The 18833-nt window shown below is 39.3% G+C and overlaps 1 protein-coding gene across 2 annotated transcripts in view; it reads left to right on the forward strand.

Moving 5' to 3' along the window:
- Positions 1-6141: 6141 nt before the first annotated feature.
- LOC133448298 (protein MTSS 1-like) overlaps positions 6142-18833 on the forward strand; it is a 107912-nt gene continuing 95220 nt past the window's right edge. For both annotated transcript variants that reach the window (XM_061726692.1, XM_061726693.1), the window contains exon 1: positions 6142-6664. In XM_061726692.1, the coding sequence (XP_061582676.1) occupies positions 6593-6664 (72 nt within the window). In that variant the 5' untranslated portion in view covers positions 6142-6592. The remainder of the gene's footprint in view (positions 6665-18833) is intronic.

Genomic DNA, 18833 nt, shown 5'->3' on the forward strand with positions numbered 1-18833 from the left:
TTCCCAGTAAAACCAGTGAATCCAGCCAGTTAGTGTGATAATCCGAAATCAAAACCGAAAATAAAAAAAAAACTGGGATTTAAACGTAGTCGAACAAAGACTGTTTGACAAAAAATTAGGCAAAAGGTGTTTGTTTTTTTTAACCAACGATGTGACGTTGATACATGTCAGTTTTAGTTTTCTAAAAATAAATCAAAAGGTCCTTTACAAAATACTCTGTTGCATTCTGGGATCTTGGTCATCATTAAAACCTTTATTCATTCTGTATACCATATATGCCAATAATGTGGCATTTTAATCTGATTAGTAATTTATTTAAACACGTATTAATATGGATATAAGTTCATTTTATTAATAAAAACTTGTGAACAGAGTTCATTGAATACTTGTTTATACTTAAACTTTGAAGCCTCCCACCTCTAATTATTGCATTTTCTTCTCCATATGTTTTTAAAAATGGCATAAAACTTTAAAAAGCACCTGATGATGATGCCGCTTCTGCATTTCAGATTAAAACAGTAAAAAAAAAAGCTAAAATGTATCAGATCTAAACCTAAAACAGGACATTCGTTATCTTTAAAATGTTCCTCTGCACAGACATTTGGTCTCCATGGAAACCCCACTCGTGTTTAGCAGGAGGCCATTCGGTGATTCAGCATAACACACACTTTATGCAAACAAGAGCATGCACCACTGTGCCCGTCGCCGCGGCAACCAGACTGGATGGGGGGGAGGCCGCTGTAGCTGTGACTCAGCTTGTTGCCGGGGGAACTCAGGGAAATCTTCAATGACACTAAGTCAATGTTTTACATTTATCTGCTGGTTGCTGCGTAATCTGGCGTTGGACGTGGACTCGGTGGGAGATCGATGAAGATAATTCCCTTACGAGGGAATATTATCGTGAGAAAAGTCATGTGATTCAGGATGAATAATACTTATAAGGCTAATAAACGTCAGGGTAGGACAAACACACAGGTTCATGTAGTATTATGCAAATATAAGGACATTATATGTGTTTATTGGTGCGGGAAGGAAAATGAAAGCAGTAAAAAGGCATTTTATGAAGACATATGTTTAAAAATCATAACTTTAATAGAGGAAAGTTTCACAAAACTGGTTATGCGTTGAACCGCCACACTATATTTCGGTCGATTCTTATGTCAGATGAGAAGAAATCCATCCTGCAGCTAATAATTGGCTCAAATGGGTTCATGTTTGGCAAAAAATATACAAAAGAGTGGGTGAAAAAGAAAGGACTGGAGCTTTTGCAATTTCAAAGTAAAAGCCCAGATTTAAACCTGATATAAATGCTCTGGCAGGACCTCAAATAACTGCATAAATACATGTAGAAAAATCTCAATGGACATCCAAATACTTCCTTCCAAAGGTGTTTCTGTACGCTGGTGAATTATGGGATGTTCTGTTCATTTATCACCACATTTCAACACTATGTTGGCTTAATTTTGCATGACGGCGTGTAATACGGCGTAGTGTAGTTCATCTGTTGCTTGTCATTAAAATCCCACTCATGGAAGAAATTGAACTTTATTTTCCACATTACCATCCATTTTCCATACCATAATAAGCCTATTCAAGGTCACGGGGTCTCATGCAGCCTGTAAACTCATTATGGGCTGGAGTCAGGGGTCGGACGGACAGGTCACCATCACAGGTCACTACACATTTCTTCTGCTAATGCATTTTCTGTTGCAATTAATCCCCCTATCAAACCAAGTCAAACTAAATCAAAGTATGGCTATGTAACGTCTTCTTCTCTGACTTTTTTAGCGTTGTTGCCCCGCCCCCCCCGAACTGCCGCGTCTCCAACACAAAACAAACCTTCCCCATTCACAGGCCACGGTGACGTCAAGCGCCGCTGCGCTGCCCCGGCAGGAAGTGACGCCCTTTAGGAATAAAAGTCCCAGCAAAGTACACGTTCGTTTAGAGTTGCTTTTAATCCTTACAACTTCAAGTTTATCTAAACTACACATACAAATAGTACAGCTGTTTTTGTGTATATGTGTCTGTGTAGTTCATTTATTATTGATTATTCATTTATAATTACATTTCATTGATAACATTACAAACAATTTCCCTTCCACGATTAATAAAGAATAAAAAAATGCAATCAACTGAATTGAACTGAACTTTATTTCTTAGCTCATTTCTGAGTTGGAATTTGGACTTTGGGGAGTGTTACAGTTGAAATATCAACTTGGAACTTGGAAGTGACGTGAAGGCAAACCTACTTCAACACACCCAAATTTAAATCATATATACAATCCCTAAGAAATAGGGATGAATTTAAATTTATGATAAGTTTTATGAGGTGTAAGACTTACACAGTATCTACACATATCCTTTGTTGTGTATCTTCTCTCTTTATTTACTGGGTTTATATATGGTTTTGTTGATGTACGTTTTTTACGCTTCCTACTGTTATAACGCTTACTGCAAATATATATATATATATATATATATATATATATATATATATATATATATATATATATATATATATCAATAATAAGGAATGCATGATTGAATTTATTTCAGACAATTACCACAAAAGTGATTGGTAAAGAGTATTTACAAAAGAACAATCCCCAACAACATATACATATTCACCAGTATTAGCTTATCGTCGCAATATATGTTCATATATACATTTGTACAAAATATAAAAATAACATAAACAACATTTCCATTTGAATAAACTTGTAAGTATTTATACCTTCAGATATGACATTGAAATTCTCTGAAAAAGGGTATGAAGAAGCAAAACGTATTTATTCATACTCCTTCTCCCTCTAATTTACCTTCCTGTTTGACTTCTATGCTTATATCCAAAATTCAACAACAATAATAAAATAATTTAAAAAAATTACAAACTGGGGCTTTGCAAGAATGAATAGAGAATGGCTTTCTCTATGTATTTAAACCCAGCTACTGCTATTGAAAATGAAACTTAGGCTCAGTAGATGTTTTGTCACCATTCTACGCTCAACAACACATTTCAGAGTCATCATACCTCACCTACACACATACAAATTCTAACCCTCACCCTAAAACCTAATCCTGACCCTCACCCTAAACCTAACCTTAACCTAAACCCTTAACCCGAAGAGAAAGCCATTATCAACCCAAAGAATAATGACAAAAATCTACCGGGTAGACAGTTTCCCATCTACTCACACCATTCAAGGCTCTGAACACATGATAAACTCCTATTCAGTGGACTGATAGCATTTGAAACGGGTGATCAGAGGTTTTAGTTATTGGTCCTGAAGGCCAGAGAGAGAAACTTTTACCAAAACTACAAGATTTTAAACCTTCACAACGTGTAAAGAACCTGGGTGTTATTTTTGACTCTGAGCTCACTTTTATTCCACACATAAAGAATATTACGAAGATAGGTTTTTACCATCTAAAGAACATAGCCAGAGTCCGCCCGTTTCTCTCTCAGGCCAGCACGGAGGTGCTGATGCATGCTTTTATCTCTAGTCGTTTAGATTATTGTAATGCCCTGCTCTCTGGTCTTCCTAAAAAGAGTATTAATAACCTACAGCTATTACAGAACTCAGCCGCTCGCGTGCTGACGAGGACCAGAGGGCGGGAGCACATTACCCCTGTTTTAAAATCGCTGCATTGGCTCCCCGTCCGTTTCAGGATTGATTTTAAGGTTCTTTTACTGGTTTTTAAGTGTCTTAACGGTCTTGGGCCATCTTATTTATCTGATCTGCTTTTACTGTATCAACCCTCACGGACCCTGAGGTCCTCTGGCACCGGCCTTTTAACCATTCCCCGAACCTCGACCAAAACCCACGGTGAGGCTGCATTCAGCCACTATGGCCCCTCTTTATGGAACAGCCTGCCAGAGAACCTCAGGGCCGCAGAGAACGTTGATATTTTTAAAAGGAGGCTCAAGACACACCTTTTTAGTTTGGCTTTTATCTGATCTCATTTACCTAGTCTTTTTAGCTATGTATTGTGTCTACTTCTTTAGCTCTTTTATTATCTCTAAAACTTTAATCCATTTTAGTGACTTTTTACTTTATGTTATTTATTATTCATCTTAAGTTTTATATAGATTTCTCTAAAATTTTACACTTTTAGGCATTTCTTACTTTCTTTTAATCTTTTAGTTTTTAGCTCCAGTGTTTCCTCAGGGGGGTCGTTCACACTGGGAGGTGTGCCTGCTCCGCCCATGGGGGTGTCGTCATGGGGATCCCTCAGGCCTGGGTAGCTGGGGGAGGGCTCCACCTTCTGTGTGGGGTCTGCCCCGGTCTGTCCGGGTTGGGGGGGTCTCTGTGGCGATGCTCCTTGTGGTCGTGGTCGGTGGAGCTTCTCAGTGTGGACGGCCACCCATAGGTAGTGTTTTCCTCACCTGGATCGTTAGTGCTAAGCCATGTCACCAGTCCACTTACTGTGTGTGTGTGTGTGTGTGTGTGGGCGTGTGAGTGTGTGCACATGTGTATGAGTGTGAGTGAGTGTGTGTGTACGCGTGGAGGGTGGGGGGTGGGGTCGTATGGAATGTTTTAAATTGTGTTTTTTATTGTTATTTTATTCTGCATGTTAAGCACCATGTGTTGCATTTTATATTGTATGATTTGGTGCTATATAAATAAATAAAGTTTAAGTTTAAGTTTAAGTTTATCTCCTCCAGGCTCTACATCTTTAGTGTTGTTGTCTTCTCCGTTTAGATCACACAATCAAATACGTCACAGCAGCTTCACTCCAACCTCCTACTTCTCACCTGGGTGTTTAAAAACAAACGAGGACGAGGCGAGTCGAGTCACGCTGAGTAGGTACTAGAACAGGGGTCGGCAACCCGCGGCTTTAGAGCCACATGCGGCTCTTTAGCGCCGCCCTAGTGGCTCCCTGGAGCTTTTTCAAAAATGTTTGACCTTTTTTTAACTTTTTTTCATTTTTTTTTCTTTTTTTCCTTTTTTTCTTCTTTTTTCTTTTTTTCCCCTTTTTTCTCATTTCGACTTTTTTCTCGAAATTTTGACTTTTTTTGACATTTCTACTTTTTTCTCAACATTTTGACTTTTTTCTCGACATTTCGACTTTTTTCTCAAGATTGTACTTCAACATTAATCTTGACATTTCGACTTTTTTCTCAAAATGTCAACTTTTTTCACGATATTTCGACTTTTTTCTTGACATTTGAACTTTTTTCTCAAGATTGTACTCCAACATTAATCTCGACATTTCGACTTTTTTCTCGAAATTTCGACTTTTTTCTCGAAATTTCTACTTTTTTCTCGACATTTCAATTTTTTTCTCGACATTTCTACTTTTTTCTCGACATTTCTACTTTTTTCTTGACATTTCGACTTTTTTCTCAAGATTGTACTTCAACAAAAATCTTGACATTTCAACTTTTTTCTCGAAATGTCAACTTTTTCCTCGACATTTCGACTTTTTTCTTGACATTTCGACTTTTTTCTCAAGATTGTAATCCAACATTAATCTCGAAATTTTGACTTTTTTCTCGACATTTGAACTTTTTTCTCAAGGTTGTACTCCAACATTAATCTTGACATTTCGACTTTTTTCTCGAAATTTAAACTTTTTTCTCGAAATTTCTACTTTTTTCTCGACATCTTGACTTTTTTCTCGACATTTCGACTTTTTTCTCAAGATTGTACTTCAACAAAAATCTTGACATTTCAACTTTTTTCTCGAAATGTCAACTTTTTCCTCGACATTTCGACTTTTTTCTTGACATTTCGACTTTTTTCTCAAGATTGTAATCCAACATTAATCTCGAAATTTTGACTTTTTTCTCGACATTTGAACTTTTTTCTCAAGGTTGTACTCCAACATTAATCTTGACATTTCGACTTTTTTCTCGAAATTTAAACTTTTTTCTTGACATTTCGACTTTTTTCTCGAAGTGCATAATGAAAAAAAAAATCTTCCCCCAGTTATAACTAATATAGCTACATGCAACATGTGTTGCCTTCATTCTAAGGCTTATACAAGACTTTTCATTTTTTTGCGGCTCTAGAAATATTTGTTTTTTGTGTTTTTGCTCTTTCAACATTTTGGCTTGCCGACCCCTGTACTAGTGTAAAACCTCTTTTACTCTGAAGGGGCGGACCGGAAGCAGCGTTGGCGGCTCCGCCAGCTTGACGCTCCCTGCTTCGCTCCTGCAGGTTGGGACTCGGCCGGCGCAGCGCGGACCGTCCTCGCTCTCTCCGTCTCTCCGCGGACACAAACGGGCCAGAACGGGCCGGAGCGGCGGTGCAGGACAGCAGCCGTCGGGCAGACGGGCTTCACCCGGGATTGGGGCGCGATGCGCGGCGTGTGGGGCCGTTTATTCTGCAGCAGCCAGTCCGACCTGGATCTCTGTGTTTCCTCCTCCCGGCTGTTTCTGCTTTATTTACCCCCAACTCACCTCAATCCCTCTGAATAACCTCCCCCCTGCACTCATTCACCAGCTGGAGTACTTTTAAACTTGTCTGGAAGTTTTATTTTATTTATTTTTGTTTTTTTTGGAGGGGAGGTTTAAAAAAAAAAAAAAAAAAAAGAAAAAAAGTTTTCTCCTTGTGAGGTTGAGGATTTTTCCGGAGCCTGTGGAAAAATGGATGCGGGTATAGAGAAGGAATGCAGCGCCTTGGGAGGGCTCTTCCAGATCGTCATGAACGACATGAAGGTAAAATTTATCAATCAATAATTAAAAAAAAAAACTTCCTGCAAAGTTATTATAGTTATGTAATATTTTTATAATTTTTTTTGTATTTTTTTTCTTTCATACTTGTCATCATGAGCTGTTTCTGTATTGACAAAGGTTATATTTGTATATTCTGATTGGCTCCATTCATTTGTATTGGGGATTCCCTGCAATGCTCACTTATCAATTACGCTGACCTAAGCCCCGCCCCCCTTAGTTACTGTTGCTACCCGCACAGTTTACTTGTTTGACCTCCCAAGATGTTTTTACCACTTTTTTTTTTTTTTTACACAAATCGACAGAGGTGTGAAAAGTATTCACATTCATTACTCAGCTAGAAGTATAGATACTAGAGTTTAAAAATACTCCTGTAGAAGTTGAAGTATCAACTCAAGTTTTTTACTCAAGTAAAAGTATAAAAGTACTGGTTTCAAAACTACTTAAAGTATAAAAGTAAAAGTAATGTAAGGGGGAAAAAAGCCATTGAAAGTGAATGCATCTTAGTATAATGCAAATATATTAAAGAACCATATATGTGTACTATTGAGCATTAACATGTGTTTCAGAGAGCAGGAGATATGATGACTAGTTGTCTATAAGTATTGTTATGGTGCAAAAAGTCAAACTTCAGAGGCATGTTATCATTTATCCTAACCTTTATTGGAATGTACATCCAAGTTTAGTTGCAGGAATCTGAGGGAACGGATGTAAGAACAAAACTGGACAAGAACATCTGAAACAACCACAACCAAATTCACTCTATCCGGATGGAGCAATTTAACTGGATAGTTTTTTTTTTAAAGGCCGAAATGAAATAGAGTAACAAGGCTGTTTTTAAAATGTAAGGAGTAAAAAGTACAGATAATTGCGTGAAAATGTAAGGAGTAAAAGTAAAAAGTCGTCTGAAAAATAATTACTCCAGTGAAGTATAGATAACCAAAATTTCTAGGCTACTTAAGTATTTATACTTTGTTACTTGACACCTCTGGCATTTAGATATGACATAAATATGCATAATCTAAAAATATAGAGTTGGTAAGGAGGATAAATTGGAAATGTCTATCATCACAATCACAGGTGAATATCATCAACAATTAATATTAATATGTCAGCACAGTTGAAACCATTGTAGCTTTGATTTACCCTGATCCTGATCGGTTTGGTTCAGATTTATGAAATGTAATGAAACAAACTCCATAGTCTCACAATACCTGGATTTAATATTACAAGTATCCCAGTCATGGCATTTTACTTTTTTTGGCGACATACATGTTCAGTAAAAGCCATTAAACAGATGAGAGTTCAGATTGTCCTGTCAATAGAGCTGACAGATTCTAATTATACCCAACAGCCATTGGCTCATGAGTCTGTGTTGAGCGTTCAGATATGACATAAATATGCATAATCTAAAAATATAGAGTTGGAAAGGAGGATAAATTAGAGATGCCGACACCAGGTGACATCATCAACAATTACTATTGGATAACTTCAGGTTACGTTAGCACAGTTGAAACCATTGTAGCTTTGGTTTACCTTAAAACTAACATAGAAATCCTTGTTATTTTCTTTATTCACACTAAGCTGGCAGCTTAATCCAAAGCAGACATTTAACCTAGTTTTGTTGGGAGTTGGGAAATGTAATGAAACAAACTCCATTGTCCACCATCTCGCAATACCTGGGTTTAATGTTGCACGTATCCCAGTCATGGTATTTTACTTTACTTGTTGGGACATACAGTAAAAGCCCTAAAACAGATGAGAGTTCAGATTGTTCTGTCAATAGAGCGGAAATATACTAATTATACTCAACAGCCACTGACTACGTTTACATGCTTTCAAAATTCGGGTTATTGCTAATATTCCAGTTACTGAAACATTCGGAATATTCCGTTTACATGGTAATTAATCATTCGGGATATCTGGATCAAAACAGCGACGCGCGGAGAACGTCATGACCCAATTCCCGTCATTTCTGCTTCTTCTTCCTGTATCCAAATTCAAAACAAATGCAGCTTCACGCAACTTTTCTCTCACCTTCTTGTAAATCTTCTATCCCGGTACTTTCTACCGTCTACAAATGCAGAAATGTTCATATCCTTCATTACATTTATGAAGTGATTAGTCTCCTCCTGGTCTTGTGTTTCTCCGTGTTTATAAGAACTTCCTGGACTCAAAAGACCAAGATTCCTTGTGAACAGAACATGCGCAGAAAACAAATTCATGTTCCGTTTGATGGGGATATTCCGTTTGATGTTTACATGACCCAATATTCGGGTTTTAAAGGAGTAACCCAGGGCTCATATTCAGGTTTTTAAAAACCCGAATATGAGCAAATTCGGGTTATTCAAAGTAGTGATGCCGTAATGAAAATTTGTGGCCGAAACCGAAACCGAAACTAATAATAAACACTTGGCCGAATACCGAACAATACCGAACATGGTTCTTTGCAGTTTTTCATTTATTTTGCCAATTTTTTAACCATTGCATAAATCAAATAAATTTGATTTAGGCATGCTTTTCAAAGAAAAAAATCTTTTACAAAATTACAAGGTAGACAATATTTATTGAACATAAAAAACATTTTTTAATTTCCAGCATTCTGTTGTTTTGGTTCCACCTCCTGGTGAATGTTAAGGTAAAATTCTCATGTGGTTACTTTTTGGTTGGCCAACGATTTATGTTTGTGGTGCACCCGGTACGGGAGCGGCCAGTCTATTTCCTTATATTACAACGCCGTTATTAATTGTTCGTTTTTTTCCCCACTTATTCCACCGAACACCAAAATTGTTTTTTTTGCCATTTTCGTCTGAACAATTTCGGTTACCGACCAATCGGTGCATCACTAATTCAAAGGGGTTATTGGTGTTTACATGGCCGTGCAAAACCGGGTTATTGCCAATATTCGGGTTTTAAAAGGGTTATTGATGCATGGAAACGCAGTCATTGGCTCATTAGTGCTTGAGGGCGGGACTTAACAATTCATCAATGTCCTTAAATTAAGTATCTTCTCCATTTCTTCCCATCATTATACTTTTAATCTTATTGAGGGAAAAGTATGAACAGTGTCTCAGGTGTGGATCACTACTGTTGCCCTGCGTTTAAACGTTGACGTGTAGATGCTGAGCAGCTGAGCGGGGACTCTGGACAGTCCTGATGCTGATTGGGTGACGACTGAGCCGAGCTTTAACCTGGAAGTGGGCCATGTGAGCGGCTAACGGGGCGGGATGGGGGGGATTTTACCAGCTGTGTGCTCTTTCATGTTAGTCAACCAGGCTGCCCTTAGCTGTCTGTCTGTCTGTCTGTCAGCGCCTCGCTGCTCTCAGATGTTCATGGTTAGCACCGTCTCTTTTCATGTAACGTCTACTTAAAAAACCAACAAAATAAGCAGCAATTGCTCTGGAGCTGCTGGTGTTTACAGAAGAGTTTGTGCTGACTGGAACATCAATGATTTCACTGATCAGTTTCAGCTTTTTGCAGCAATATACTTGTGAACCTTTTGCGTGCACATGGTCAATAAAGACGTCGGCTTGTGGTTGAGACGTGTCAAACAGACAAAGCTACGATAAACGCTGTGTTATTACCCCAGAATGAACCAACATTAGCGATTACTTATATTTATCTGTCTTTATAATCCATTTTGTTCCCATTGATAAACGATCTTGTCACCATTTTTGAGCAGCTTGATTTAAATCTTATCCATGGAGCCTGAACAAATCTGCATGTCATTCAAAGCGAAACAAGCACGCCATTTGGATTATGTTGCTCTGCATGTGTATGTGACGTAAGTTTTGACGTCAGATTACATCCCGACAACCTCTGATGTATCTGCACTAGGATTGGGGGGGGTTTGGCACGAGATGGGGCTGAGGATCAAGGTGGTGACTTTCTGCAGCTGAGAGGACTGGAATACAGATCTGAATAAAGGAGCGGGGATGCTGATCAGATCAGAAATGTAAACACACGAGAGAATCACGAGCCTGACGAACTTCAGCGAGACCAGAAGAAGACGAGGGTTTGCAGAAACATCAGCCGCCAGATGAACTAGTCGTGTTTTCCTAGCAGCTGCCGTCGTCGGTGGCGTTGGGAGTAGGAATGGGCGATATTTTACCGTTAGCGATATACCGTCAAAAGAATTAAGTAAGAATTTGTCATCTCGCGGTAAAAACGATAAATTCCCGTTGATGACGTTTTTGTGTGAAGCTGATTTATGGTTCTGTGTTAAATCGGAAGGAAGGAAGGAAGGAGCCTAAAAGAAAGAAAGAAAGAAATGAGCCTGAAAGAAAGAAAGAAATATATGAGCAAGAAAGAAAGAAAGAAAGAAATATATGAGAAAGAAAGAAAGAAAGAAAGAAAGAAAGAAAGAAATATTTGAGAAAGAAAGAAAGAAAGAAAGAAAGAAAGAAATATTTGAGGAAGAAAGAAAGAAAGAAAGAAAGAAAGAAAGAAATATTTGAGGAAGAAAGAAAGAAAGAAAGAAAGAAAGAAAGAAAGAAAGAAAGAAAGAAAGAAAGAAAGAGAAATATTTGAGCAAGAAAGAAAGAAAGAAAGAAAGAAAGAAAGAAAGAGAAATATTAAAGAAAGAAAGAAAGAAATATTTGAGAAAGAAAGAAAGAAATATTTGAGAAAGAAAGAAAGAAAGAAAGAAAGAAAGAAAGAAAGAGAAATATTTGAGCAAGAAAGAAAGAAAGAAAGAAAGAAAGAAATATATGAGCAAGAAAGAAAAAGAAATATTTGAGCAAGAAAGAAAGAAAGAAAGAAAGAAAGAAAGAAATATATGAGAAAGAAAGAAAGAAATATTTGAGCAAGAAAGAAAGAAAGAGAAAGAAATATATGAGAAAGAAAGAAAGACAGACAGACGTTTAGTAGCATTTAGTATTTTAGAGCAGTGTTTTGGCTCCAAAGACTGAATGTGGTGATAGATTTATAGTTGAAAAGGTGGAGTTGAATTGGTATTTTTTTTAATCGTAATTTTTATCGTTATCGGGATAAATGCCAGAAATGATCGTGATACATTTTTTTAGTCCATACTGCCCATCCCTAGTTGGGAGTATTGGACAGAAAACAGAAGCTCGTGTCGAAGGTTCTGCATCCAGCGTCTCCGAATCGCCGGGTTCTGTTCCCCGACAGCTGGAGAGGAAGAGCATGAAAGGGAAGCTCAGTTCCCCGGCCGCCGGCCGCCGCTGCCCGGCCTGCAGCTCCCGCCCGGCCTGCAGCTCCCGCGCGGGCGGCTGTGCCGTCAGCTGGATCCTCCGGAGAAACCATCCACAGATCTGGCCTCCTCATCCCCATCTGGGCTCCCGCTCGGCAGGAAATCCCTGGACTCTGCGTCCGGAAAAACTGGAAGCTCCTGGATTTTGAAAAACACAGGCCACGGTCGGTGTCGACATCGCAAAAAAATGCCCAAGTCGTTTTTATCAGACGGAAGAAAAAGTGAGTCACCTGAAGTCTCCAGGGCAACGGAGCGGAGGGACTTCCTCAAAACATTTCCTGCAGCCCTCGGCAGAATCCGTTTGCTTTTCCTTCTGAGTTTCAGACTTCATGTTTTAGAAAATGCACTAAATTAAAAAACAGTTTTTCACACATACGTTCACACTAAATGTTATGGGAGAACTTTGGACTTTGTGGTTAATGAAGTCACATTTTAAAGCAAACATTTGCTGATCAGACAATTAATCAATTTTAGTGTCTTTTTTGACTGTTGGAAAATATCGACTAACTGTCGTTGACGGCTCGTTAAGTGGAGCTTACTTTATAATTGATGCTCTCGGGTTTATCAGCGGTTATTGAACGTGTCCTACTCTTTAAACCGGAGCTGTCAGCGCTGTCGTCTCCTGGGACATCCGTTATCGTTTATACAGCGATACAGTGACGAGCTGTGAAACTCTCCTCAGATTCACTGAACCAAATCAAACACTCACACTAGGGCTGTGCGATTAATCGATTTTAAATCTAAATCGGATTTATTAATCAAGACGATGTTAAAAAAAGCAAAAAATCGTAAAATCGATTTTCCTTTTTTGCAACTGGCTGCATTACAGACGGAGCTCATCTAGTCATCTTTGTTTGGTCAAGAAAATTGTAAATGTTGTCACTTTACTAAACTCAAGGAGGATTTACAGTATCTTTCAATTGCACTTCATTCCCAATAGGGAAATTTGTTTGCTATTTTTCTTTAAAAATAAAGATAAAATATTTGAAACATTTTGATTTGTAATTGTCATTTTAATAAAGTTAAAAAAAAATAATATTTGAAACAATTTATTCGATTGTCTTTTGTAGTTTTACCAAAAAAAATCGAAATCGAAATCGAAAATCGGGTTTTCAGAGAAAAAAAATCGGGATTTTATTTTTGTCCAAAATCGCCCAGCCCTAACTCACACTTATCCGGAGCGTCTCGTGCTTTATTTACGAGACTCAGGCCACGTTTCCACATAGCCGGGTATTTACAAAAACGGATATTTCCCCATCTACGTTTTGAAAAATATCCTCGTTTACACGAACCCGGATAAATATGCCGTTAAAGGTGCTATGAGCATCCAAACCTGCAGGGGGCAGTGTAACGAGAAGATAAAGTCATGCTAGCTAGGGTTGTCACGATACCAAATTTCTGTTTCGATACCGATACCAATATGTATTTCGATACTTTCCGATACTTTTCGATACTTTTTGTAAAAAGGTGGAACTCTCTCAAATGTCAATATTTTCCTTTATTTTAAAGCAGACTTTGGGAAAAATAACAACAATGAATAAAATAAATAATTGGCATGGGATATTAAAATGTTCAAACCTTTAGAACAGTGTGAACAAGTAAAATAAAGCAATGCCATTCAAATTAAAGTCACCATGTTAAATAAAATACTGTAGCAGCAAAAACTCCTTCTTCTGAGTGGGTGGTGTCACCCTCTCTGAGCCAGGAGCACTAGACTTCTGTAATTGGGGGAGGGAGGGGGTACAGTATTTTAATTAACATGGTCATTTTAATTTAAATGCCATTGCTTTATTTTACTTGTTCTCATTGTTCAAAAGGTTTGTGTTTTGAAACTATAGGCCACATGAAACATTAATTGGGCATAACTAGAAAAATAAATTGAGGCTCATTCTCTCATCTACAGGACTGTCTCAGAAAATTTGAATATTGTGATTTTCTGTAATGCAATTACAAAAACAAAAATGTCATACATACTGGATTCATTACAAATCAACTGAATAATGCAAGCCTTTTATTATTTTAATATTGCTGATCATGGCTTACAGCTTAAGAAAACTCAAATATCCTATCTCAAAAAATTTGAATATTCTGGGAATCTTAATCTTAAACTGTAAACCATAATCAGCAATATTAAAATAATAAAAGGCTTGCAATATTTCAGTTGATTTGTAATAAATCCAGAATGTATGACATTTTTGTTTTTTTAAATTGCATTATAGAAAATAAAGAACTTTATCACAATATTCTAATTTTCTGAGACAGTCCTTTAGGATAGGATTAGATATTGTAGGCTAATGGAATGTTTTACAAAAGTGTGTTTTAATATGTAATATTAATTTATATAATTCATTGCCTTAATGGTTTATAATATATATGAAACATTAAATAATATTAAAATATAAAAAATATATTAATATATTATATTCTAGTCTGTGGAATTTATTTAAATATATATATTTTTTTTATATTTTAAAAATTGCATTTATTAACCATGGACATGTTTTAACTCTCTGTATAGGCTGCTGTAGGTTTACTACGGGCTGGGAGAGGCTCTGTACTTCTTTCATTGACATGACAGTGCAGTGAACTGGTGAACAAAGTTATCAGCTGCCGTTCTTGACTGAAGTCGTGGAACAAGTCCGCGTGGTTGTCCTTTAAACGTTTGGACAAGTTTGAAGCGTTGCCTCACGTTGTAGCAGCGCTTGCACTGCGGTGCGTCTGGTTCAGTGGTTCGCCCTTATCGCTCGGTTTGAACCCGAAATATTTCCACACCGTACTTCGGGCCCCCATTTTGTCCAAAAGTACGGGCTTTTCTTCAGCTGCCATCTCTATTTATTTCAACTTTATTTCAACCCGCTCTGTCTGTCTAACACGCGACTTCTCGTTTCTCTCTCCTCCGCATGCGAGTGGGAGGGGGAGGCGGCTCTGCTTCTGCAACTACGTCACACTCGCGGACCTCGCCGTGCTTAAAGAGACAGGCTCCAATTTACCAATTCGTTTGCATAGAAAAAATATATAAAGTACCGTTTGTTTTTAAATGCTGGTATAGTACCGTTTTCAAAACTCTAGTACCGCGGTACTATACTGGTACCGGTATACCGTGCAACCCTAATGCTAGCCAATCAGAATCCTGGAAAAAAACATCAACAAATGACACTTGTGAAGCCTGATTTATGGTTCGGCGTTAAATCGACGGCGTAGCCTACGTACGTACAGTGCGCGTCGCCGCGTAAGCTACGCCGTAGGCTCTGCGTTGGTGTAACGTGGAACCATAAATCAGCCTTGACTGCCAGTTACTTCCAAGACGGAACGAGAGTCTTGTGTTTGGAGTGACAGAGAAGTGGAGTTACTTTTAAGTGTGACTTTAGAATATAAAACAGGTAAAATACAAGAAAATATTGACGGTGGCCAAACAAATTGTAAACACAGGTTGCACACATGACGCTGGTGACGTTTCTGTCGCATAATGTGACGTTCTGAAGCCTAAATGTCCATTTCCCTCCGTTTACAAGCAAACATGAAGACGGAGTATCTCCACTTTGGCCGGAGTTTTCAGAAATGATCGTTTTTGGAGACTTTGAGCTTCGTTTTCGTGTAAACGAACGGCCAAAACGCATGAAAACACCTCCGTTTTTGCTCCGTGTAAACGGGGCCTCAGTTTGCTTCTACAGAATTCAAAGGAATACATTCATATCATTAAAAAGAGTTCTGCATGTACGGCTGCGTGCTACTTTCTCAGCCAGTTTCTATGACGGAATCCTAAATCTTTGTGGTCCATTAATCACAATTATGGTTAAATAAGCTGCGGCAGCGGAGCGCCGGTGGACCTCGGCCAGGATGTGGCCGGAGGTCTCCAGGACGGACGCTGAATCACCAACACGAGCAGTTTTCTTCACCTGCCGCCTGCTGAGTCAGCATTTCACGGCTCTGTTCACGCCGGTCCTGAACGTCTCATCGATGCCACATGGCCCAGACGGGTCGGCCTGAGGCGGTTTCCTCGCTGAAGCCCAGTGTGGCGTTCAGAAATCAACGTGACAAACCTCATGTGGTGACTCAGTCCTCAGAAGATCTGCAGAAGACGATCGCTGAAGTCACATCTGTCTTTTTCTGTATGATTTTCAAAACCTCAAACGTTGGTTTTCGAGCCGCAAACGTCCCATTTTAGCCCTGCACGTCCTCGCCGTCGCAGCTGCTATTTAACCGGGTCAGAACTGAGTAAGAATCGGAGCTAAAAGAAGGACTCCTAATGTGTTTCAGGTGTTCAGTTTCTTTTTTATTGTCCTGTAACGTGACGGGACTTGCAGAGCCGTGGCCGAGTCATCGCTGCTGTCAGATAACGAGGAAGCAGGAAGGTTCTGGCGTACTTGTGGCATCATATCCTGGTATTCAACCGGGCTGGAACAGCAGCACGAGGGGCACTCCCGCCATCTGCCACACACACACATGTACACACACACACACACACACACGAGTTGCTGTGCAGATCCGCGGCTCCCCGGGCCCCGTGACCGGCCTGCACAGCTCACGCTCTCTAATTAGCCGGCAGACATGAAGGCTGGGAGGCCCGGCGCTGATTGTAGGTTGTTTTCTAAATGAACAAAGGTGCGTTTTATAGTAAACGCGACGGTTGTGCACCGACACCGAAGACGTGTCGGCTGCAGCCCGGATGTCACGTCATCGGGAGATGATATTAGGGCCAATCCCAATACACCCCCTACTTTCTTCCACTAACCCTCCCTCACTACCACTACCCCTAAAAAAGAAGGGACAGATTTTAGGGCACTTGAAATCTTCCCAGGTCTGTCACAATACTCCCACTACTCCTACTTTTCAGCACCACCACTAAAGTCAGGAAGCTGAGAGCCAAAAGCTGTTCTAATTTCAGCTGTAGCGCTGTTAATATGACACTTAATTAAGTTTTAATAGATTTCAGGCGTAAAAGTAACCGTTAAGATCCCCAACCTGGGCTCAGTTTATCCAAATAACGCCTGTTAAGAAATTTGACCCGATGAGTACAGACGTGATCGCCAGGTCAACCTGCGCCGTCGTCCCGGGGAGAAACCTGCAGCTCTGTGGAGAATTACCGCTGGCTGAATTAAATCATTTAGGAAGATAAATGTTTGTTTAATAGATGAAATCTAACAGTTGTAGCTACGCCTGTTAAGAAATTTGCTCCGAAAATTTCGGGATTTCTGCCTGCCGGCTCCGGAGCTGATTTATAGTTCCGCGTTAAATCGACACAGACCCTACGGCGTACAGCGCACGTCGCCGCGTAACCTACGCCGTAGGCTCTGCGTTGGTGTAACGTGGAACCATAAATCAGCCTTTATTCTGGCGAGGTTTGAAAAAGACTTCGCACCAACGGGCAAACGAGTGATTATGTAAATTCACTGAGTGAATATTATGAAAGTAAAATATATATTTCTCGCTATAAATGTCATCAAGACACATTTTTATGCAGAAACTAACTCAAAATATTGATTTTATTCACTAAAAAATAAAAAATGTCCGCCATGTTTTTTTTTTTATTCAGTCCACAAATGACGACGAAAAGCATTCTGGGAAATTTTTCTGGCCCTAGTTCACCTAGTGAGCATCCGAAATCCCTCGATCCGTAAGGACAAATTCATAGCCACTACACTAGTTTTCTCCACTCCCCCTAGATGAAAAGAGGAATTGGGACACCACTACCCTCACGGGAACGCACAAAATTTAGGGGTAGGGCTGAAAAATAGGGGTAGTGGGAGTATTGGGACAGGGCCTTAGTGCTTCTGCCACAAGAACTGGGCGTCATATTGTTTCTCTTTTCGGTGTTGGTGCAGAAGTAAAAGGTAAATCTTCATAGAAATCCATCCTGCAGCAGCTCTGTGAAGTCCTGCCCGAGAGACGGGTTATTGATTTCTGACCCGGCTATCTTAGGAGTGACATTACGAGCCATCGACCTCCCACACTCCTCCGTCTCTGCCACGTCCCATCCCTCCTTCCTCGCATGCAGAGCTCGTCTTCTTCCCCCTCTCCTCCATCCTTCCTCCATCAACTCTTTTCCTTCCTCTTTTGCCCCCCTCCCCCAGAACTGCTTCTTCTTTAATATTAGAGCCTTGAGTTTCGGTCTCTTGGGAGCGTCCTGTTCCTCCTGGGTCGAGTTCATTGCAGAAGTAAGTTAGTTGTTAACTCAAAACTCAAACTCAAACTCAAAAGTACTTTATTTTTCCGTTAGGAACTTCGTTGCGGGAGGACAAAAGTGCAAGTGCAAAAATCACAGTCCACACATCCTTACATGCAGTACAATAATAAAAACAAATTCCTACATAAGCACAAGTACTCGTAGCAAGAGTTAAAAACAATCACATGGGCTACAGGATAAAACAGTTACATAGGATAAAAGAAAGAAACAGGTCTATAGAAAAAGGAAAAAATGGGTTTGGTGTTTAAAAGTCGGATTGAGTTGGGGACAATTAAAGCATTTCCAGTTTCCATTCCACCAGTTACTTAGTTGAATGACGACCAGCAGGACTAGCAGATGTCTGCCGGGACTCAGTCCATCGACCCGCTGCTGGTACGAGGAAAAGAAGGAGACTCTTTAAAGTTGCTTTTGTCAACAAAAACTATGACTAAATATCCTCGCCAACGAACTTTTAGCACCTGAGGAAAACGAGACGAGACGCCACGAAAATGCTGGTCATGTGACGATAATGATAATTAAATATATAATGCAATATCATAGAGGAATAAAAACAAGACTAAAATGTAAAGTGGGAGAAAAAGAAGATCCATCTTTGGATACACTTTCCTTCATAGATGTGGAAAAGAAAACCCAATGTGTCGAAAAAGAAAAAGATGGGGAGAAAATAAACATGTTGTAAACTCAAATTAGAGTCTTCTGTATCCGGAGTGAATGTATTCTTGAGTCTATAAGGTAACAATAATATAACAATAAGATAA

Source organism: Cololabis saira, chromosome 8, assembly GCF_033807715.1.
Source record: "Cololabis saira isolate AMF1-May2022 chromosome 8, fColSai1.1, whole genome shotgun sequence".
Taxonomy (NCBI): Eukaryota; Metazoa; Chordata; class Actinopteri; order Beloniformes; family Belonidae; genus Cololabis; species Cololabis saira.